Below are 23,309 nucleotides of genomic sequence, written 5' to 3' on the forward strand. Positions count from 1 at the left end.
ATGATAATAAGCTCACCTTATATTCACCTTGTGAGTTTAAATCTTTTCCTTAGATCTGCTACCCCATCATTTGTTTCCCATTCTATTTTTGTGTTGTTCATTATTCCTGCCAAAACCAGCCACTGAGGACTGAGGGCCAGATTCTGTACTTGAGAAAATCCATGCTTATACACTAGGCAGTGCCAATTCTTGTCAGCAGAAAATACGGTTCTGATTTCTCAGTCAGTTTCAGGCTGATGAGAGCCCAAAGGCCTTCACTTCGGCTTTGGCAAGCCTGGCACAGGTAGCCAAGTGTTTCTCACCTGGGTTCATCTCCCTGTAGTTGCCCACACCGTATGCATCCACGATGTTCTGAAATCCAGCTGTGAACTTGTTGGTCCTGTTGAAGGTGGGTGGTGCCATCCTGGTGTGTATGGCAGTGAGGATAGGGGCGATGGTAGAGCCACTTCGCTCCTGCAGACCCAGAGACAAGGACAGACCCAGTCAGGGTGGCTACCAGGAAGGCATTGGTCCCACAGCACAAAGGCCTTTGTCCAGGCTGCACAGGCAGCAATATGAGTGTTGGACTTAAAAGTGTTATATCTCAACCCTTTTTCTAATGTCCAGATTTTCCCATTTTCTGTGCTATTGATTTGTTTGGGCAACGCTGCCAGCATTGCTGACTCTTGTGGTTCAGTCACAAACCTGCTAAGATTTAATGCTGACCTTAAACTCCCCAAGGCCAAGCCATCATGCAACAACCTCAACTTTAATTAACGCTGAAAAGGGAGGCCAGCATTATAGTAACAGACAAAAGCTTGAATGTATGCTCAACATATGAGCAATGTGGTTTGTGTGAGGGCTTTGGGGACCCAAAGCACTGGCCTCTTACCATTCCCTGATGGAGAGCTCTTTTTATCCGGCCAGCGTCAGCCACTGGGAACCAGATCTCTGCAATGACACACTGCTGGGTGACATCGATGTTACAGCAGTTCAGGATGTGGTAGATGGCCTTGATTTTCTTCACCTTGATCTCCCAGGACCACAAGTTGGCTGCTGCCTCATGCAGCAGTCGCTGGCGGTGGGACTCAGTTTGGGTTATCACCTGTAAGCAAGCACAGTACAGGCAGCGCTCGAGATAGGAAGGCACAGGTAGTATGCTCTACTCAGCAGTTATTTGGGAAGGCAGGCTGGGGAGGGCTGTGGAAAGGGGGTGGTTCATATGAAAGAGCCAGGTGTACTGGTGGGCAGAGTATGCAGGTCTGGGCATGGGCGCATTTGGCACCAGGTGCATGATGCTGTTTGCTGATGGCTCTTCCTGCGTTGCCCCAAGCCCCTGAAAGTGTTCAGGAGACCAACAGGAGTTCCTGAGCTGTGCGATTGTTACTTATAGAGCTACAACCGGTGGCCCTGGTGGGATCCCCACACATTGTGTGGTCACTACGGTGCTGCTGCAAAAATGGGCGCAGGGGACACTTGTGTTTGGAGGATAACCTGCATGGTCTACGAGCACTGAAGAAGACTCCTGCCTATGATGGCTACAAGTGAAAGTCAGTTCAGGAGCAGGCTTGGATATTAAGGGTATCCACAAAAGGGGTTACAGCAGGGTGCCAACTGCAAACAGAGTGCCCATTCCCGCCTGCCTCAGGACACACGTATCGTCATGTGTAGCAATACAAAGGTCACAGGTAGGACTCCTTTAGAGGCATGAAGTCCTGGTACAGTATGTGGATATACAAGCCATTCAGTACTCACAATGACTGAACTTGGTAATTTTCAGCCCTACATTAAATGATGGGGTAAAAAAAGGTTGGAGACTTGAACTTCTAGAGAAACAGCCTTGGCTTTCCATTGCTTGTGTACCAACAGCCTCAAGAGAGATTATCATGGTAAAGAATACCTAATTGCAATATATTTTTAAAAATTCACTTGAGCCCTTTCTGCACCTAGTATAGTTGTACTACAGCCTGCAAACAGAGCTCAGTTCCGTGAGACTGCTGTGAGACTGCAGCGACACTGCTGCTCATCCCTGTGCCCCAGCCGCAGGATGTGACTGAGCAACAGAGAGACCTAGCCATGGCCACAGGGGTTTAGGCAGGACAAATAAGTGGGCAGGTCCACTTGCAGGGTTCAGATCCCAGTAAATCCATTGCCACCTACTGTGTTCAGGTCCTCGATCCTTGTGTTCACTCCATCAAGCATTTCTCGGCGCTCGGTGGCAGACTCTGGACAGGGATAGACTGTGGCACGAAACCTAGCCTCAGGAAGAGAAAAGTGAGAAGCATCATTTATTTAATTGACTTTTTCTTCCTTTGTGCTCTTCTCAGCTCAAAGCTGGGGAAATTGGACTTTATCCCTCACCTGGTGCCATGTCCTGCAGAACAAAGCCGTGTTGGGTCTCCCAGAAATGTCCAAAAAGGTACATTAATCTCTTCATAAGAAAAAGCATCCTTTTGCTTGTTCTAGCTGAAAACCCACTCCCTGTCTCAGCTGCTACAAGGCACAAGATATTACGCAGCGTTCAGCTCTAATACACATACGCCCACAATAAGGATGCCCTGCTAAAGTCCTGGGAAGTTGCTCGGGCTGCAAGGAGCCACAGTAAAATAACCTTGGCAAATGCAGCCCGGTTAACGGGGTGGCCAACAGATGTCCCTCTTGCACCGAGGCTGGAAAAATCCCGTGTCACTGCCAGTGCACTACCCGCACTCGGTCACTGGGGGTAGGCAAAGCCCAGCTACTGCTGCACAGCAAGCAAACGCCCTTCGTGCACGCAGCCTGTGCGAGTAAATTACTCCGTAAAAAAAAATAATAAATAAATAAAAAAGACCCTCTGTATTTCCAGGGTAAAACAAAAGCAGGCTGATCATACGGCTGGCTCTTGACTTCTGGTCCATCTGTACAACTAAACAGCTTGGGAGCAAGGGAAGGAGGGGTGAGGTTGTATGCTGATCTGACATACACCACTCTCAGGTGTTTTTAAATATGAGCATCAGTGTGTAAGTGTCCAGACCCAGGTAAATGTTTTCTGTTAGCTTACCCCCAAGACTGCATTTGGGAGATTCAGCTGGTTAGTTTAGTGTGGTATAATAAGGACAAACGTAGGCTCCCTGTGTATACATGAAGGTCTTATCTCCATGCAGGTATCGTACACTACTTTACCTGTAGTATGCAACTTGACCACCTTTACTACTGCAAGTCATTCTAGTGGTGTTGCAATAATTAAAATAGCAGAGATCCCTCTCTTTCTTTTCCTACTTGGTTTGTTCAGTGATATCTAGTGCTTGTGCCAGCCCTGCCACTTCAAGGGCATTATAAATGTCATCCTTCAGTATTGCTCCAGCAGGTCTGCAGGAAGAGATCACGCCTCTTTACAGGTCTGCAGGAAGAGATCGTGCCTCTTTACAGAGGGGGAGATGGTGCAGAAGAGTGCACCAGATCTTCCCCCCCACACCCCTCCAAGTGCAACACGCTGCTGCCGTCCTGCAGTGGAGCTATCCTGAGGCAGGGTAGCTGAAAGGCTGCCTTTGTGCAAGTGTGACGAATTAAAAGAAGATGTAGCAGGGTCATGGGGGTCCGTCCCCGCTTAAGAGACAAAAATGTGCATGCTCTGTACAGATAAACATCACGTTCTGGCTTCATCTGAGCACAGAATATACCACCACCTGGTCCTCAGAATCAGTTCCAGCACACACACAAGTGAGGATAGTTGCAAATTGAACAAAACGAGCAGCAGTTTCCTAGAGATCAGCTCAGAGCTGTGTATAATGACAGCACACGCTCTTCAGCTAAACTTCCCTTTCCAGAATCGAATCTTTGCTCACTCAACACCTGGTATTCCTTTCCAAAGGTTATTCACCCTACCTAATTATTTCCATCTTCTTATTCTTCACAGCTCTTAGTTCATCTTTAATAAGGATTTTTAATCAAACTTGAAAGCTTACTCCTCCATGCTGTACAGTTCCCCCGTTTCCAATAACGTTATTGCAGCAGTGTTGCTTTGATCTTTTAACAGCCATTTTGCATACCGAATATCAGCTTTGCCCTAATGGCACAGACATCTCTGAAAGCTCCAGGAGAATTCAGCAGGGAATCCTTACATTGATAAACCCAGTTTAGTATTCACATTAGCACCGAGGCAGCCGCAAGAAAAGGAGGAAAAGAAAATTTCTTACATTTTCCTCCTCCCTGCTCCCCTACACCTCTCACTAATAAATTTGTGCATGGTCTTAATGCTCATGAAATTGGCAGACTAATGTTACCAATTAGAGTCAAGCAGGGACTACAGGCGTAACCTGAGGCACACTGCTCTGCAAACAAATCTTAGCCTGCCTTGCAGGAGACTGGCTTATATCAATCCCGTGATTTTTGCAGGATATTTACTTGTCATGAATGATGACTTAGTGCTAAGCAGAAATGTCCTGCGGGGGCTGGAATGACACAGCCATCTGCTTCAGGTATAGTTAACCCTGTCTTAAAGATGGGCCAGACCAAAATGTCTTGACCTGTGTATCAGGGATGGCTGATGGCCCACAGAGCACAAAAGGAGATGCATAGGATAAATATATTTTAAAAAACAGACACTCAGAAAAACAGACACATACTGCATAATAGCAAGCAAAATAAATAAATAAATAAATAAATTGAAAGGGAGGAAGAAAGGAGATAAAGGAGGATTTCAAGTGTAGCCTGATTAACTGGCAATAAAGGAAAACCTATGTGCTAGCACTGCAAAGGACATCCTGTGGATTTGTCTTAGGTGGGTATGTTTCCTTTCAGTTTCAAAAGGCTGAGAGAAGCTAGCATACTTTCTGTGAACCTACCACCACATCCACATCATAACAGCATACTTGTCATGTCATTGCCCGCCCTGTAAAGATCTTCTCACACTGCCAGTGCTGCAGGCTCCCTGCTGCACCTTGTTGCAGAGGGTCACGCCTCTTGTTGGTAAGATTCTGGGTTCAATCAGCAATGAAAATGCTGACAGGCATCATATTGCCTGTTCTTCTACCCCAGAAAAAAATACTGTGACTGCAGGGAGTCTAAAATGTTGCAGAGGAAAAAAAGTCCTCCAAAATCAAATGCCCTCAGCTCTTTGTGTGCTACCCCAACTCTAACTGTATGCCCTGGCAACTTGCTAGGCCATCGGCACAGGGGCAAGTCCAATGGGAAGCATTCACAGCCAGCAATTGCCCAGGAGTACAGAAGGGGAGAAATGTACTGAACAGTGCCTAAAAAGCAAGCAAAGAAGTGGGACACAAGCAGGAAACTGTAATCCGGGAAGAGGATGAGGCTTGCCCAAAGACAACTGGCAGCAGACTGGTCCTGCCCAGTGTTGATGGCAAAACATCCCCCTTTTCTGAGGTTTGGGGTCAGATAGGAGTGACTGAGACCTGAGAGCCTTCTTCCAGCTCTCCGTGCCCCTGTGGCTGCTTTATGCAGAGACATGCCCACCTTATGTGGCCTGAGGATGAGCACAGGGCTGATCTGGGGTGAAGTCAGTGCTCCCAGCTGGATGGACTGCCCTCCTGATTAAACCCAGGAGGCAAGGAAAGGCCTGCCCCAAGCGCACAGGCTGGGCAAGAGAAATTGCTGGCTCCATCCCCCTGAACTTCTGTAGCCTGTAGGTGCTTGGCTGGCCTCACTTGGCTGCGGGGTTATGCCTCAAATGGATCCGGTAACAGCAGACAGATCCTCTCATCAAATATGATTTACGCCGCAACAAAGCCCATCGGTCACCAGTGTTATGAAAGAGTAACAAAATATTCAACCTGAATTATCTTTTCAAGATGCTTAACAGGGTGGAAACAAGTCAGGCTGTATGAAGCTTTCATTTCTTTGGGCTCTGTCTCTGATTACACAGACATTGTCCAAAGGCCTTGGGAAAGGGGGGAGCAAACTACAGCATCATCTTTTTGTGCTGAAAGGCTTGGGAGCAGTCTGGGGATTAGCATGCTCCAAGTGCACAAGCTGCAATATCTGCTAGGGCCCCTGATTTTCAGGGGAAGGATGCCAAATATTTCTTTAAGAAAAAATAAATAAATAAAAAAGTCCCCTTTAAGATGTCCCAAGTTAAAAACCTCTCAACCTCCTACCTTCTCTAAGTCACTTTGGAAAATTTAGAACTTCAATTTCCCAGCACTGAGGTGACGTATATCCCTTATGATTAGGAGCAACAGAAGTGAGAAGCAGAAGGGAGCTCTGTGGTGCTGCTGATGGACGGAGCGCAGAAATCTAATCTCCAGCTCCAAGCTCGGCCAGCCCATGCTGACAGGGAAACACCTCCGCAAGAGTCATTGTGACCTGCTCACAGGCTGCCTTACCCATCACAAATCTTCTTGATTTTTTGTTTGAGCTGCTCTCCTTGATAGAAGATAATGAACACATTCTTTTTCACCTCTTCTCTCTGCAACGCAATTCAAGCAGAATTTAAAGCACCCAGGGCAAAGAATCAGGTGCAGAAAATGATTTTTTCCTTCTTTGTTTGTTTTTAAGACAGCCTCTTCAGTGGTGTGCTGTTTTCCCCCAGCCCTACTTTTTCAGGATCAATATTTTTCCTAGGTGCTGTTTCAGAGACCAGGCAAGGATGGTGGCTCTGGGAGAAGGAGCAATGTGGAGCAGAGGGGTAGGGGACAGGAGGTCCCCAGGACTCACCCTGGAGACACCGGGGGAGTTGACCGTCTTTGGTCACAGCCCACCTCCCTGGTGGTCACCAGGCAGGACAGAGAAACCACCTTGATAACGGCAAAAGGGGAAAGTGGTATCAAAAGAAACCTTCTCCCCCTGCTCAGACTCTCCTGCCCTTCATCTGAAGGCTGCCTTCAGGCCCCCAGATCTGCCCCAGCCAGGGCACTGGTTCAGTTTCTGCAAAGAAGAAGCAACAGCAGGTCAGTACCCACCGTCACGGGGTCCTCCAGGGGAGTGTCCATTTCGGTGTACCTCAGGTAGATGTTTCCCCTGCAGGCTCGCCACAGCAAACGCTCGAAGGGTATCATCCTCTCCCTCTTTATAACCCCTGCTGTGAATCTGAGCACAGTTAAAAGATAAATTACAAGACCATTCTAAGCCTTCTGGGACCTGTAGCACACTCAGGTTTACAATTTCTTGCTTTTTAGTCTGTGACAGCCAGGGCTCAGCTGTTCAAGGCAAGGTCTCTGCAGGCACATGCTTTGCCCGTACCAGAGCTGATCAGGGCTACAAAAAGACCAGCATTAACAGCTAAAAACATCCACCTGGGACAAAACCATCAGCGTGTGTAACCACACCAAGCTGAGGTAAACATAAGGCTGTTTGAGTCTATGTTGGCTGCCAAATTACCATCAGTACCTCTGGTGCCTGCTCTCCTGACTCTCAGCCTCAGTATTGCTTTTTGACAAAGCCCAGTGCAAGACATCCTATGGATTTTTGTTGTGCTTCCACTTCCACCGCTGTAAACTGGACTGGTACCCACCAGAGTCCAGAAGCCAAACATGAGAAGTCATAAGAAAATGATTTTCAGTCAATACCTACTAAGGGCTCACTGAAATCGGTGGCCTGGAAGTAAGAGGCCATTTGTTCCACTGACCCATATCCTGACCATGGTTTTGATGATAACTTCAGAGGACAGTCACTCCTTCACCCTGATCAATCAGCTCCACTGAAGAGGCTGGCAGGCAGCCTGTGCTAAGAGGCTGAAGGAAGTGTATGGGTGTCATAACAGTGTGGTGCAGGTGGGAAGCCTGGTCAAGCTAGGGGCTGTCAACAGTACGCACCCCAGCTTGGCAGCTGCAGCGGGAGTGCTTCTCAGCTCCAGCAGGCCAGATGTGTCTTCGCTGAAGAAATCATCTGGCAGGTTGGTTTCTGCCTGAAAAAAAAAAATAATTTGTTTTTATAAACACCTCAATATTCTCCATTTGAAAACTATTTTCATATCATTCCTCTGACATTTTTCACCCCAAAGGCAGCTTTCCACAGAGATTTAGAGCAAGGGAAAGAGAAAGGGAAAAAAAAAAAAAAAAAGAAAAAAAAAGAAAAAGAGAAAAAAAAAAGTTAAAATACCTCTTAGCAACTGAAAAGCATAAACCCTATTTTTCAAAGAGAACTGGGAGCCAAGCTCGTGAGCCCCACTGAATCAGAGAGATTCAGACACCAAAATGACCGAGATACTTTTGCAAATGCATCTTACTGAATTGTGTTAAAGAGCACTGTGATTTGCTTAAAATCAATAGCAGCAACACACAACAAATGGAAACATCAATATTTTTAGGAACCTTCCACATCTTTACTGGCAGATCAAAGAGGCCTCTCACCTCAAAGAAGTCCTGGGTTTTCTTCAGCAGATGTTTGAGCTCCATCAGCTCAAGGAAGTTCTGCTTCAGTGTTTGTTGGTTCTGGTTAGCTTCCAGCAGCTCAGCCTCAAGTTTCTCCAGCACTGTCTGTTTAGGATCCAACCACATCCAGAAAAAAACTCAGTAGCAGCTCAACGGCCCTTTACCATGCTGATATCAAATATTAAACATCCGATCGTTGGCTTATTTGCTTATTTTTTGTTTGTTTGTTTAAGGAGGAGTATATTAAATGTGGCCTTTAAGTAAGCACCGAGTTTGAGGAAGATACTGATTAATGTCATTTTCCTGTTGCCACCTCCACTGTTGTGTATTTTGTCCTACTTAGGCATTAAGGCTAAAATCCACCTGACCAAAATGCAGGCAGATGAACGAGTGCCTGTTGTAGATACCCCCATCTGTCTCAGTGTCTCTGTGGTTCCCCACAGAACATCTTGGACCCTAGGTGGACTGACTATGCATACTGACTACAAAAGAAGCCTACAACAAGGCCTTTATCTTACGTACATTAACTATAAACCAAAACTTAGGTGAGGATGTGGGCCTAAGAACAGATCAGGCAACCGCCTTGCTCCTGTGAAGCTGAACCCCTTGGGAAGCACGATTTTCCTTCCTTGTTACCTGCGTCTGCAGAATTTAAAAGTGACACAGTCTATAAATCTCTATAATCTTCCAGCTGGGCTAGAATAAAGCAACGTCATGGCACAACATCAGGCAGTGATACCACAGCCATACTCCCACTAGGACAGACAGCCCTTTGGGTTTTATTCAGTGAAGCTGGTTCTAACATCACGCCTCCTGATTAATCACCCAAACCCTTCTTTCTCCTACAGATAATGGAGGGTTTTTGGTGAGAGTGATATCTTTCCTCCTAATATATTGGACCAGAGCTTTCACAGGGGATAGTGAAAAGACTGGGCACCATTAGGAACATGCAACAAGACCAGCCTTGACCTAACTGCTGAGACAGCGAGTTGGGGAGCACTTCTGCAAGCAGGGAGCTCTCTGCTGGTCTCAGTTATCAGGATCTTTCTTGCAGGGGGGTCTGCATCTAGCATGTTACCCAGACACCCTGATGCATATCCCCTTCCCTCTTTCTTGGCCTGGCCCATATTCTGTACCTCCATATCAATCATTTCCCGAGGCAGGGGCGTCTCTGGGTACTTTTCTGGTTTAATGATCTCCACAATGCCTTCCATCTCATTTTCCAGAAAACCTGCAAGGAAAGAACACTGGACATGCAGGGCCATTTCTGAGTTATCCCTCTGCATGTAAACAACAGGACCAGCCTGGCTTGGCTTTACCAAGCATTTGTCTTTCAGATATGACCTTGCAGTAAGAAACACACCCAGAAGACACAAAGCAGTTCCAGCACAGCTGAACCATGAAAAGCATCAGGGACAAGCTGTAAAAAGGCCAAGGACACTGACTTCATGGCTTTGAATCCTTCCACAGTATGATCTTGTGGTTTACTTCCCACCCCTTGACCCAGACAGCCCTGAGCCCTGGCACAAATGGGTGGTGGGGCACTGCCTTGCTTGGGGCTGTGAACAAGGCATGCAGCTAGCTCAGGTTTGCTTCTCTGCTCTAGCAATGGCAAGTGCTGTCCTTGTCATGGTGGGTGCTGGTGTCGTGGAGGACAGCAGAGCTCAAAGGACACATCTCCATAGGAAACCAAACTCCATGAAATTGGCTGCCTGTGTTTTTAGGATTTGTCCCCAGGCTGAAGCACTTGGCCACAGCACAGGGGTAAGAGTCAGGCTATCTGGGTTGAGACTCCTGCCCAGAGCCAGATTTATCTTGTGATTTTTTATATGCTAATTATCTTCCTTTCAGTTCAGTTAACCATTTTCAAAACAGGGGCAATGATTTATTGCCCATATGGGGTGAAGCGTTAATTAGCTGATGCATGCAAAACATTTCCAGGAGCTCGGATGGAAACACTGCCATTTTGCCACTAATTCTGTCCCACAGCGTGTGAGCACTTAACAAAGACATTAATCCCACACCGCCAGTTGGTGCAGAGCCGACTGCACTTGACAAGCCTTTACTTACGCAGGATCCTCTCCAAGGATTCACACCTTCTCACTTCATTCACAAACTTCCTTTGGAAGCTGTTCACATTCCCATTCAGCTAAAAATAGGAGGGAAAACAGGCAGAAGGTTGAGCACCTGTTTTAACATCAGCTGAGAATGAACACCTTTGGTACAGATGGACATCTTACAGACTCCTAATGGCAGGGCAATACCGTCCATTTCCTTGTGGATGAGGACATCATGGCCTTACCAGCCCATTTCCACCCAGACTTATGTGACATAGGCAGCAGTCATAGGTGGACTCTCATTGGGAGCCCCCCATTTTCTGGTAGTGGAGGGAGTTGTCCCAAGGGCATACAGAGCACTGGGTGGGGACTCAGGGACCAGTCAGGTCTCAGCATGGCACTTGGCCGTACGATCAGCTTTGTGGAGGTCCTGTTCTCTCCATGGGTTCTTCTACCACCCTGTAGGGGTGATGTTCATCATCTCTTTCACAAGAGCTTTGGGGAACGACAAACACACACCTGGGGAACATCTCCAGTGACCCAGAATGCCTACAAGGCACTACTCACATCTCTGAACTGGACCAGACCCAGCTCCCCGAGCTCAGCCACGCAGCAGTAAGCAGCCTCCACCTGCAGGAAGAGCTGCATCAGGCTCATCTCCTCACTGCGGAAGATTGAGGCCATTTTGGGTGGCCTCCTCCTGCCCAGATGTCTCCAGGGGCCTCAGTAGCAGCGTGGTCTTCCTCTCCCAGGGAGGTACTGGAAGGTGCTGAGCACTGGAGGAACATGAGGATCGCTGTGAGGCACTCTGTGAGGCACTCATAGAGTTTCTCTTTGTCTTCCAGAATACAGAGAAGACGACTCATTAATTGCACCTTGCAATTAAGGCACATGACAGAGGCCAGATTTTTTTTTTTTACTTGCACTGGTAGTGTGAACATAGCATTGCAGAAGCATACAAAGTGTGTTATGTGGGAATAGGGAGAAGAGGATTACTTTTTTTTTTTTTTAATTAATGTTTAAAAAATATTTTTCCCTACAAAGGACTCTTTTCAAAATAGGATAAATGAAATATCATGCATTCCATAAAAGTTCCTTTTGTCCATATGCTTCTCTTTGTTTACCTTGGGTAATTTGAACGTACAAATTGCCTGTAGTCATTCTTGCACAAAATTAACTAATTTGCATGCACAAACACAGTGATTATTATTGCCCAGAGAAAAACATGCAAATAGATACACTTCTTGTTTGTGTTTCATTTTGAGAATTCAGTAGCAAAACGACATCTTTTAAATAGCGAACAAAAATCCCTATATAACTTCACTTCTATGTGTTGACCAGGATGGGAAGATGAGTATTCTTAACTTGTCTTGCAACCCTTTTTTCTTACAGCTTAATGTGCATTCTAATTATGTATTTTATAATGCATAAAGGACTCCTCTTAAATATGATAGAAACATTTTTCAGGGTATTAAAGGCTGTTTAACAGCAGTACCTTAGTTACTAGTTTGTATTTGCTCAATTGCCCTATTTGTTTTCCTTGTCTTACTCTAGTCATTCACTAAATGATTTAAAATGCTGAAAATAAACTAATAGCTTGTTAAAATAAAACTTACCATGTACCAGCTGCATTGGCTTGAGTAAGGATATAAACATTGATATTGGTTGGACATTTTTCAGCAAAATATATTTTTCACATGAGAAAGACCCAAAAGCTGCACTCACATCCACAGTACTCATGCAAAAATGTCAAAAATTCCCTCTCTCTGCTTTTCAAAAAGTTTAAAAGAACGTCAAAATGTCCCATCTTAACTTCTTTAGACTGAAAAGTGTGAAGAGAATGTAATTTAAAGCAGCTTTTACTTTTATATTCACAGTTAACTTCCTTAAAAATGTTAAAGGATTAGAATTAAAAGATCAAAACTTAAATGAAATATCTGGAAATATTTTACTTAAAATGTTTCAATCCATCCCAATCCTGGCTTCTACTTTTCCTTAGCAATCAATCAGTGAAAACCCCCTAAGGCTCACTTTCCTCTTGATTTGGAATGTGGGTGAAAAAAGACAAGTAAGAAGAAAAACTTCTTTTCAGTGAGAAAATCTGTTTTCCTTCCCATGCAGAGGAAGGCAGGGCATGCTCGCTCCATCCACCTCCTGTGGATATAGGGGGCTTTCCCAAATGGACCTGCTGTCAGCCATGTCCCTGTCATCACTCCCACACAGCAATTTTGTTTGATTTGGCCAAAGAACAGTTAACAGAACAATCACTCACGCTTCCTCTGCTCTCTATTTTCCAGCGGCGTTACGGCATGAAAACGCTCCCCGTTTCGGGCACGGAGCTGCAGGGCTTGCAGGTGCCACACTCCTCTCCTGGAGGCTCAGCCTCCTGCTGGATGGAGACAGCCAGGCTGGGCTCTGGCACCACTGGGAGCAGAAGACCTTCTCTGCTGAGGTCTGCACCGGTCTAGACCAGAGGAAGGAAACCTTCCCGCCCCAGAGCAACCCCCGGGTGGTCTAGACCCGGTGCTTTCTGGCTGGGTCCCCACCTCCCTGCTGGGTCTGCTGCCAGAGCCAGTGGCACATGGTGTGTTGGGACTAATAACAGACGGGGCACGCTGGCTCACACCGCCCCGCTGACCCGAAAACAAGCCAGAGCCTTTAAAACCTGCTGCACGCAGGGATTCAATAAACCAATAAAAGGTCATTTGCAGCACTGAGTGCAGTGTCAGTCGTCAGGAAGGCGGAAAACTCCTGTGCTTTCTTTTCCTCACCAGCAGCAGTGCAGCAAAGGAGAAGGAAACAAGGGGAGGTTAATGATTTTACTCCAGCCAAGTGACTGCCGGAGCTGTGTGGCAAAGAGGAGGCTCGGGGGCAAGGGGCTCTGCCAGGAGAGCTACGTTAGCTTGGGGCAGTTCAGCGAGCAGGAACCTCATTCTCACTGCTTGAAATAACCTGATGGGGAAAGGTGGCTTTGTGGCCCTTTGCCCACTGCAGCTGCTAAAGTGAGGACTCCAGAGAGAAATGCTGCCCCTTCTAAAACCAGTGGCAGAGCTCTCACTGAGGTCAGAGGAGACAGGTTTTGTCCCATTAAATAAGGGCAGTTGGGTCACTACTAAGTGTAGCAGGGTCACTACTAAGTCCTAGCTTGGAAGAAGAGCTAATTAAAATGCATGGTTACAAGTAAATTGCAAAGTGTCCCCTAAAGAAATGCTTTCTTAGGGCCAGGCTTTTGTAGGTGCCCAGCAGCCCTGACCTGACAAGGGTACAACTTGTCCAAGGGAACAATACCAAAGGCCTGTAACAATAGCGAGCTTTAAAGCACAGAGGTTTTCCATTCAAAACCAACTAGGAGTGGCCCAGGTCAGCTACTGTGAGAGGGTTCCTGTCACTTTCTGAAATCCATCTGCCTCAAGCTGTGTGACCCAAAATGAACCGTATATATGGTATAGAAAAAACATAAAGCAACTCTGGTGGGAGGGCCTAAAACTTCCATGTTGCTCAGCTGCTGCTGGTGCTGGGAGCAGGGCCATGGCGCTGAGCTGGGCCTGGTGCTCCCTGGCCTTACTGCCTCGGTTGCACCCTGCTCCTCTTGTCAGTGCGCTCAGCTTTCCTTATGGATGCTACCAGTGGAAGAGATTAAAGGCAGGTGAAACTTAGCACCTTCTGCTGGAAAAGTGGGACTTCCCCGAAAAGGCAGAAGCAAAGCCATTGCTGTCGGCCACCCATCACACGCAAAAGTACCACATCCACCATGCAGGGCTGAGGAGAAGGTGGGGTGAGAAAAGACACTGCCCAGCAGCCCACACTTTAATGCTAACTAACAGGATTCACCATTCAGCTCCTGACTGAGTTGTATTGACACAATAAAATAAAACAGCCTCTCAGACTGTTCCCTGTCTCTGAAACCGCAGCGTGTTCTTCCCCCAGCACCACTGTCATGCTCATTTAATGCATCAGACTCGCTTCTGCTCTGCGTGGCAGTCAGCCCGTGCTGCTCTTAGCCAGTGCCACAGTTAGGCCTGGTGGTCCCCTGCTGAGAGCTGTTGGGGTGAGGGGACAGGAGCGAAACCCAGGCACACTTCATCACCTGAGCAATCTTTGCTGTGCCAGCCACTCAGAACAGCTAGCTGAGGAGCGAGCAAACATGGAGCACAGGATTAAAGCCCTGTCCCGTGCTCGTGTCCCTCTTTGCACACAGACAACAGTAGCAGAAAGTATTTCTCCTATTTCATGCCTTTGGCATGGATAAGTATGAACAGTATTTCATAATAATCATATTATTAAAGATCAGATTATCACCACTGACAGCAGGCACTACAGCTGGTGCCATTCAGAAGAGCAGGAGCCAGGGAGGGCTCCAGCCCCCTCAGCAGGCTCATTGCCCAGGGACGGGGTCCAGAGGGACAGCACTGGGGCATGGTGCAGCCACAAACCCAACTTTTCTCTAATTGAACCTCAGCTGCGGTTGGTAAGGACAAAGGGCACAGTTGTCACATTTTTTGGAGCGCTCAGGCTGTTTTCCTCTGTGCAAACAGAAATCAGATCCCCTCTCCCCTTCTTTTTAAATAATAAAACCTGGGTGGTTTGGATTTTTTTGTTCCATTCACCCAGTTCTATAATTCAAATCCCCTGTTTACAGGTATTTTTAGCTTAGAAGGCCATTTTTCCCATCAATGAAGATGCTAATCTAAATAGCCCCCTCCCTGATGGACAAATAATTGGCTTGGGTCGGTCTGCCTGAAGTTGCCAGCTTTTTAAAGCCATGTTTTGAAGGTAGATCTCACCAGTAGGTCAGACCACCTAGGCTACTCATTGGCTTATAATACCATGATACCTTCTGTAAGTTGAGCAGAGCCCTTGTGAATTGTCAGCTGGGAATTATCAACCAGCCATAGACTCTGCTCTGTCAATATGCAAAGCTAAGGGAGATCCCAAAGAGGCAACTGCAGGGGTGTCACGATTTTCAGCAGCCTAGAGAAGTTTCATGCAGCTGTATGTGTCACTGGCATCAACATGTCAGTAACCACTCCATGCTCAGCTCCACCACACAGGAGGTTTTGGCTGACCACACTACATGTTAATGTGTGTTTTCACCCAAGCTACACGCTGTTGCAGCAGCTGAGCATGGAAGCACCTCAAGTACACAGAAATCATGGTAGGTTGTAGTTAAACTCACCTCAAATAAAAAAAGTGAGGTTGTGTGCTTTGCCCTGAGCTAAATACAGTGCTACCACTCAGTTACCATCATGCTGGTCACTGCAGGGATGCAACAGGGTTGGAGCAGCAATCAGATTTCACTTGGGAACACAAAACATAAACACGTTGCACATGTAAACAGAAAACATATATATGTATATATAGACAGAATGAGAATGCGTGTGTATGATAAAAGGTAATAATTCCCTAAGAGACACACCTGGTAGTGGTGTGTCAAGGGTAATACCTTCTTCAGCAGAGAAACTTAATGCTGAAGCTCTCCCTGTGGCACAAAACACACAATTGGTTTGTATGTGAAGTATTGCCTTCTTAGTAATTATCAGAAAAAGCTGACCAGCAGCCCTACACACTGTGGAAGAATCTCTAAGGAAAGAGGTAGGGAAGGACACGGTTTTAGGGTAAACTGAGTCATGCCTTGAGAACTGCATGGACAGGACAGCACAAGCTGAAGGAGACCCCTTTCTCTGCTGGTGCTGTGGCCATGTCACACAGCAAGGCATCCTCACACAGACTGGAGTTGGTACAATGCGTAGGAACCAAGTTAGGGACAGCTTGGAGAGTCTTATCGCTCCACAGACAGTCACAGCACTGAAATATGAATGCATTACACAGAAGAAATGAAACAAATCCAAATCTGTGTCAGGAGATGATTTTCTAGGGCTCCCATTGTGCCCAAACTTATGGAGCAAAGCCTTCATTTCCAGTTCTATCCAAAAATCACTGAAGCAAAACACAGCCTTTCACTGCTTCAGAAGACTTTGGAACAGCACTTTCTGTATTACAGAGGGAAAAATTGTTATAAAGGAAAATAAATACTTTATGTTAATTATGTAAAGTATTTTCAGTATCCCTTAAAATGGGCAGGCTTACCTGCAAGCTGTCAGAGTATTTAGGTAGTAGTTAAAATTCAGAAGATATTTCATTCATTCACATAACAGCAGGGCAGTTTCATCTTCTTTCATTGTTCCTCAAACATGTTGCACTGCACAGAACACTTGTACTCATTATTTCTACAAAATTAAATGCCAGATTAGCTTTCAGCAGGAGGCATGGTTGAGAAATTCAGGAAGGACTGGTGAAGCTGGAAGCGAGCAGAGCACCGTTCCTAGCCAGAGTAAAAGAGTTGAGTCTTAGTTTAGTTTTGATGCAACAGAGTGCTCAGATAAAAGCATGAATTAAAGAAAATTAGCACAAAAGGACATAGACACTGATATCAGGCTGATATGAAGGTTGTCCTACGGGCTACCTCCAAGCAACCCTGAGCAGTAGGAGTGTGTTCTCAGCACCTCTCCTGCCGTGCCCCGTGTCTATCCAGGCTGAGAGCCACCTTGGCTGGGGTCACGCACCCAGGCAGCTGCCAGCTGAGCAGGACATGCCATCAGGCACTCCTGAGGTGTCAGATGAAGGACAGGGGCCATGCACACCAGCAGAGGTGGGAGGCAGCTGCCATGGACTGGCTGTCGGCAGCCCGTGACTCCTCCCGCCCCAAAGGCATGTTGACACCAAAACAGGGAGGCAAGGACAGCAAGTATGTCCTTTTGGGCTGGCCTGCACTGCTCTGCGGCTCAGGGAGGTCTTTCTCCAGGGGAGCCCCTTGGTGCCTGCATCCTTCTGTGTCTACATGCAAATACCTGCAAGGGAGCAGAGCGCCTTTGGGGCACAGGGGGGACAGCAAGGGGAACACTGGTCAGGGCTGAAACCTCATATGTTTTGCTCCTGAGCTTTTTCTTAAACAAAGGGAAAACAAATATTTCTCAGGGTTTTTTAATTATTTTTATTTTAATACCAGCACCCCATCACATCCCATTCACTGCAGTTCCCACTGGAAGTCTGTCATGCCACTGCTTGCTGACTTTAGCAGTGTGGATGGAAGAAAAAAATTTTAGATACTGCCCATCCTACTCAGATGGCTGCCACAGATGCCTTCTCCCTCACCTCCCACAGGAGAGCTGACCATCCCAGGCGGGCCCCAGATGCCTTTATTTCCACATCAACACCCAGAATCATTTCTGGCTGTGGTGGAAAGCACCAACAACCTGTTTTCCCCACAGAGTCCACCTCTGGCAGAGGCTTTCTTCCTGATTTAATGCCTGAAGCTTTCTTTAGGAAGAACATTGTGATGGGTAACAGCCAGGGGCACGCAGAGCCAACAGCCTGTGGAACTGCAGCGGTGTGTGGTGCTCATCAGACCAAGCCACCACCAGAAGCACTTCAACAGCTCTTTTAGCCCATCTCTGCAGGATCAAGCAGAGACTCAGGTGACAGAAGCTGCCTGGGGACCCCTCTGGGAAGGGCTGGCTCCAGAGGGCTTTCTCCCTCAGGCTGCAGAAGGCCCTGGGGAGAAACCTCCAGGTTTGACCTTCAGGGGCCCTCCCCCTGCTGCCTCAGCGCCCGTACCCACCTCCTGCTGGGGCTGTTTTGCTCCGAGCCCTTCTCCTTCCTTGCCCTGTTGTGGTGGGGAAGTTCAAGGTGTCCTGGCAGCAGGAAGCTCCTTTGCTCCACCCTCTGCCCTGCACACCGGCCGTCTGAGTTTGTCGAGGATTTTGCAGAAGCAGAGCTGCCAGTAACAGCAAGCTGACCTGTGCTCGGGTGGGAGCTGCACCCCCGGCATGAAGCTCTTCTCCTGCGAGCCCTGGGCAGCCCTCACCGTGCTCTTCTTCACCGCCATGCTCCAGCGTTCCTGCTCAGCAGGTAGGGCTCTCCTCTTACGCTCCAGCTTCTGTACCCTGCCTTCCCTCTCACTTCTCTCTAAACGTATTGCCCGCTGACGGTGATTTGTTCTTTAAAAACAAGGAGGGCTCCCTTGTATCGTCCAAAAAGCGTAAAGAGCTGGAATTGATTAATGCTAATGAGAATTACACAATATGATTGATCACAGCATCTTTCTGAAGAGAAGTGCTTTTGCCAGCTATTTACAAAGCCACCCTAAATGTGAGTGAGCTGCAGGCTGCTCTCCTGAATGGCAGAGATAGGGGGCCACGGTTTCTTGGCCTTCAATTACTTGCTGATGCAAGAGACCATTTGAAGAGGCTCACTGTATCCTGGTTTATCTAATACGAGGTGCTTTTTGCAGGAAATCTGGCTTTGTTGTCCCTGTAATTGGAGTGACTGCCTAAACCCAGGGGTAAATGAGACCTGTGAGCAGCTCTTGTCCCGTCAGAATATCGCTTGCATTTGTGTATCAGCACTAGCTGAGACCTGCCAGATGTTTAAAGATGGGTTAGCTTTGACAGCCTGTCTCCAGGCTGCGAAGTCTATAAATGTGAACCAGTGCTCTGTGCTCTGCAGCACTTTCTTCCACAGGTCATGCACAAGTTTTAATTATTCTTTTCAGTGCTTCCATGAGGGTACACATTAACCCAGAAAAGAAATTATGGGCTTGGCCAAGGTCATTCAGCAAGTCCTAGCAGAGGTAGGGAAAAGAATGAGGAGCACTCAGACCCTGCCCTGGAGAAGGCTGCCTGGGGACCTGGTCCCACACTGGCAGCAGGCAAAAGGAAAGCTCTCACCTTGCCGGTGGCCACTCAGCTCAAAACACAAAGCAGAACATCAGTAGGTAATCCCAAGGGGGCACCTCCTGCAGGACAGCCTCAGTTTATTTATAGTTACTTGGAAAATGACAAACTCAAAACAAAAGGTTTGGGCAAAGGTCTTGTTAAGTTTTGTTTTCCTGAACTGAAGTTAATCCTGAACCATTGTTTTGGAGTCTTCAGTGATATCAAGCTCGATCTGAATTCCTCTATCATATTCCGAGTTATTAGCTCAGAGATGGTTTGACTGGATATGGTTCTCTCAACCTCTGCTTGGTCTCTAGACCAACAGCTCGTTGGGGTCCCTCTGCCTGCATGCAGCAGCAACCCTTACTATAGTTGTAAGGCTGTGTTTTTCCTATATCTCAGAGGGCCATTGCAGACACTTCACCTGGTTGAACTCAAACTGGACTGCCCACGGTGGTGCAGGAGGAGATATTTCCATGTCTCCCTTCCTTCTGCAGCAGGGGACAGGCTGGTGCTAGCACAGGGACCACAGCAGCCCGTGCTTCTCCCAAGCAGGCATCCCTCAGCCACGCCATCCTGCAACACTCCAAGGTGCATGCTGTGGCTGGGGGAAAATGGGATATTAGAAGGTCTAAGGAGGCTTCAGGGAAAATGGATATTACAGATCTGGAGGGTTGGAGACCAGCTGCAGTGCTGTGCTAGAGTGCAAGTGTGCTCTGATTCTGGGTAGGAAGCAGGATAAAGAGGCAAAACCTTCTTCACTGAAGCCCATGTCCCTCTCCTTCTCTTACCTATATCTGTATGTTGTATTTTCCAACCTGAGCTGGTTAATGTGCTCATCTTTTCTCCTGTGCTTTCCTTCTGGCAGCAGCTGAAGGAGCCTCCAGTGTTTCAACAAGTGCCATGCCCACAACCGAGTATGAATCACCATGTCTTAGTAAGTCTTTGTAAACTGTGACTACCATGATAAAGCCAGGTAACGAGACTAAGCAGGTCTCTGGAGAGGCTATCCTGGAAAAGGATTTATTTTTTATCACTTGCTGTTATCAAGGCTTCAGTTGCAGGTGAAATTCTAGGAGGCATTTCTAAGCCTCCTCTGTTGGCATTCCCCATATATCCTGCGTGCTTTCAGGTAGACTTACACCTTTTAACAGACTACTTCATGTCTGGTTCAGTTTGTGTGCCCTAGAACTCTTGCCAGACCAGCTGCCTCTGGGCACAATGTGATCTTCCAGGAGTGCACCCATCCTATTGAGTCTTCCCCAAACAGCCACCCTCAGGCAACCCGAGATCCCACCAGTCCTCCCAGAGTCATCCCTCCATCCCAAACATCAAGCAGCTCCAAAGTCCTGCAGTTCCTGCACTGCAGTACACGTACCAGCAGAGGTGTGCTACCTTAAATGATGACAAAGGTATAGGACAAGGTGTTTCTGGCTGCCCCAGCCTTCATGGGCACCGAGGTTTCATGCTGAGCTTCCCTTCCAGCCCAAGGAATTGGGATGTTTTGGTTCTCCATGCTCCCTTTGATACGTCCACCTCACCACCCAGCGTGCAGACACAGAGGTGGGTATCTTCACTGTATCCACCTGATGGAAAAAGCGTGGCAGACACCTTTAAACAACAGCATGAATACAACAACTAATGATAGGTTCCTCAAGTGGCTTTAGGAAATTGAACTGCTTTAAACAAACAAACAGAAAAAAAGATACAAAAGATGCAAGAGAAAATAGAGAAAATGCATGGAATTGTTAAAAAAAAAAAAGTCATTTTTAGATATGTGAAATAGGGATGTCCCAGTGGTGGTAAATGTAAAAACAGCAGAACACAGGCAAGTTGCATTTAACAGCCCAGCACAGAGCAATCAGTGGTTCTATTACCAACAGAGGTATTGGGTACCTGAAATAATGGAAATCTTGCTGACAGTGTCTTTGCTAAAGAGATCCTCTTACTCCATTGCATGAAGTTTTCTCTACACTATGTTTATTTTAAATAGTAACTAGTTACTTCTATCATACTCCATTCCTAAAACTGACCAAGCAGATGCTATTTAGGTGTTTTGAAAGTTTTCAGTAACGGTGGGCACAGTGGTAAGAGTACCAGCTCACATGGCTGGCCAACGGGGATGACCAAATCTTGAAGATACGTAGATAAAACTGAATACTGCCATCCTCCAGGTTAAGAGCCAGGCATAGGGGACAGCTGTCCAAAGTCAGAGTGACAGAGTGAAGTCACCATCTCACCTGCCTTCTAGCAAGGAAAACATGCTACGTATTTAGGCTCCCATCAGCTCACTTCATTTCTTCTCCTCCAGATGTGGACTTCTGCACGCAAGCGGCTACGTGCTGCCAGTCAGGCATGGATGATTACGGGTGGATTGCAGCAGCCGTCGGCTGGAGCCTCTGGTTTCTGACGCTCATTCTGCTCTGTGTGGAAAAGATCATGAAACTCCGGCCAGATGAACCCAAATATTTGGTAGCCTGAAGCGGGACAAGCCAGTGAGCAGCAGTCAGGTGCAGACAGACTGACAAAGCATCCCAATCATTTCCTAAGGAACAGAAAAGAAAGGGACTGTACCTTCAGCTATAAAAGGCCAGATCTAAGCAGACACCCGCTGAAGCTTCATTATCCTGAGCAGGTCCAAGCCCAGGTGTACTGCAGGCTCCATCCAGTCCCTGCAAGCTACCAGGGACATGCTACTACACATGGAAAACCTTTTCCCCAAGCCCTTTCCAGCCTGCAGTCAGACACAGAAGGACCACTTACCAGGCTATAGCTCCCTGCCTTCAGACAACCCAGTACAGAGCCTTTGAGTTTGAAATAGAAGTGAACAAACAAAGCTAGTCCTTGGATGAGCAACATTGCCAGATCTAGTCCTAAGCTATGGGCCAGGCTACATCAGAAAACAGATGCAACTCATTGATCATACTGAGTAACATTCATTCGCTAAACTACAGTGTTTACTGGCAACAAGGAAAACTCTGTTATGGAAATTTAAGGCTTGTTTGGGCTGATTTGAAATTAGAACTCGTTATTCCAGTGCAACCTATATGTGAACTGTTTTGTGAGAGGTTAACACTGGTTGCATTTATTCAGCTTGCACCTGCCTGTTCAATTAAGCCACACTGCACCATGGCAAGTGGGTTTAAACCAGGATATCCAAGTCAAGCACAAAACTGCACCTATTTATGTAAGATGATAATAAATGCTCTTCTTGATGGAAAGATTCTCACTGACTGGTTTAATCCTAGTTTATGTTGAAAAGCTTGTATCAGCAAGGAATTACCACACACAAATTGTTAGAAACATGATTCTAAGGAGAAATGTTCATGCAGCAGGGTTTGACTCACTGCAGTCAAATCTTGTTTGGGGCAGTTGCACCAAATCCATTATTAAAACAATAAATCAACATTAAATTCATCTAGACATATACAGGATTAGCAAACCTAGAGACCAGCTGAAACCAAACACAGAAAGTTATCCTTTAACCAAAGAAAGCTCTATCAGAGATTTCTATCTATTAAGTATCATTAAAGCTTCACTTCATGTGTTAGAAAAGATACAAATCAGCTTAAGACTCCTCAAATGAATTTTCGCACAACTAGGCACTTAGATCAGGACAGTCCTGTGCCAGTTCAAACTGACACATGGTTACCCCTCATCAGCTACCACAGGAATGGGCACCAGTTAGGCTCTTAGAAAAAGGCATCCTTCGCTACCATCAGTGTCACTTCACAGAAAAAGTCTTCTGGTGGGAAATGTTGAGCTGGCGTGCTAGCTTCAGGAAAAAGTCCCGAAAGGAAAGGGCTTAATTCCTTTGTGGCATTTGTAATTTTGTTTGTTTGTTTGTTTGTTTTCCCTCCCATATTCACTATAATACTATTAGTAAATAATCACAAAACACTGTTTAGTTAAGAAAATGCTTCAGCATTTCAACTGACAACAACTAAAACAAATGTAATAGCCACAAGACAAATGTTGGTGTGGGACCAGCCAACTGCTTCTTCCCACCAAAAATGGTTGTGTATGCACAAACTTACAGAAACAAAGGATTCTGCGCTTTATTGTTGGCAGTGATTGAAAGTACAGTGAGCTGACGGTTTACCACTCCAATCATTGATGGATGACAAATCTCGTAACTACATACATCATCTTTTGCCTGATTGAATAGTTTTAATAGTGGAAAATGTGCATTGGTTTGAATGCAATATGATAGATACTGTGAAAAAATCTCCACCTATTGCCTTAGTGCC

At 46.6% G+C, this 23,309-nt stretch overlaps 2 protein-coding genes across 4 annotated transcripts in view; one reads left to right on the forward strand and one right to left on the reverse strand.

Moving 5' to 3' along the window:
* ATP6V0A4 (ATPase H+ transporting V0 subunit a4) overlaps nt 1-16,667 on the reverse strand; it is a 29,909-nt gene extending 13,242 nt beyond the window's left edge. Inside the window, exons 1-11 of one of the 2 annotated variants that reach the window (XM_082774530.1) lie at nt 16,433-16,667; nt 10,913-11,121; nt 10,359-10,437; nt 9,425-9,519; nt 8,268-8,393; nt 7,731-7,822; nt 6,879-7,005; nt 6,303-6,385; nt 2,140-2,233; nt 872-1,084; nt 303-453 (exon numbers count right to left, since the gene is read on the reverse strand). In XM_082774530.1, coding sequence (XP_082630656.1) covers nt 303-453; nt 872-1,084; nt 2,140-2,233; nt 6,303-6,385; nt 6,879-7,005; nt 7,731-7,822; nt 8,268-8,393; nt 9,425-9,519; nt 10,359-10,437; nt 10,913-11,029 — 1,177 coding nt within the window. In that variant the 5' untranslated portion in view covers nt 11,030-11,121; nt 16,433-16,667. Of the gene's footprint in view, nt 1-302; nt 454-871; nt 1,085-2,139; nt 2,234-6,302; nt 6,386-6,878; nt 7,006-7,730; nt 7,823-8,267; nt 8,394-9,424; nt 9,520-10,358; nt 10,438-10,912; nt 11,122-12,617; nt 12,883-16,432 lie in introns of those variants that run through there. The other variant, XM_082774529.1, reaches the window with a different exon arrangement.
* Nucleotides 16,668-17,895: 1,228 nt separating this feature from the next.
* Nucleotides 17,896-22,429, forward strand: TMEM213 (transmembrane protein 213). 2 transcript variants are annotated; one of them, XM_082774742.1, is made up of 3 exons: nt 17,896-18,253; nt 19,931-19,996; nt 21,371-22,429. In XM_082774742.1, exons 1-3 carry the CDS (start codon nt 18,172-18,174, stop codon nt 21,538-21,540), a joined length of 318 nt encoding a protein of 105 aa, XP_082630868.1. In that variant the 5' UTR covers nt 17,896-18,171; the 3' UTR covers nt 21,541-22,429. The 2 variants fall into 2 exon arrangements, with proteins under 2 accessions (XP_082630868.1, XP_082630867.1); XM_082774741.1 differs by having other exon boundaries at nt 17,944-18,253; nt 19,928-19,996; nt 21,371-22,422.
* Nucleotides 22,430-23,309: the final 880 nt, after the last annotated feature.

This window comes from Aythya marila (genome assembly GCF_965140915.1).
Source record: "Aythya marila genome assembly, chromosome: 1".
In the NCBI taxonomy this organism is placed as follows: Eukaryota; Metazoa; Chordata; class Aves; order Anseriformes; family Anatidae; genus Aythya; species Aythya marila.

Excerpts from the sequence above, each read along its gene's own strand:
- TMEM213 (XM_082774741.1), top strand. The coding sequence starts at position 18,172 with ATGAAGCTCTTCTCCTGCGAGCCCTGGGCAGCCCTCACCGTGCTCTTC. Across the intron at positions 18,254-19,927 it reads CCAGCGTTCCTGCTCAGCAG|CAGCTGAAGGAGCCTCCAGT; the intron begins GTAGGGCTCTCC and ends TCCTTCTGGCAG. Across the intron at positions 19,997-21,370 it reads GTATGAATCACCATGTCTTA|ATGTGGACTTCTGCACGCAA; the intron begins GTAAGTCTTTGT and ends CTTCTCCTCCAG.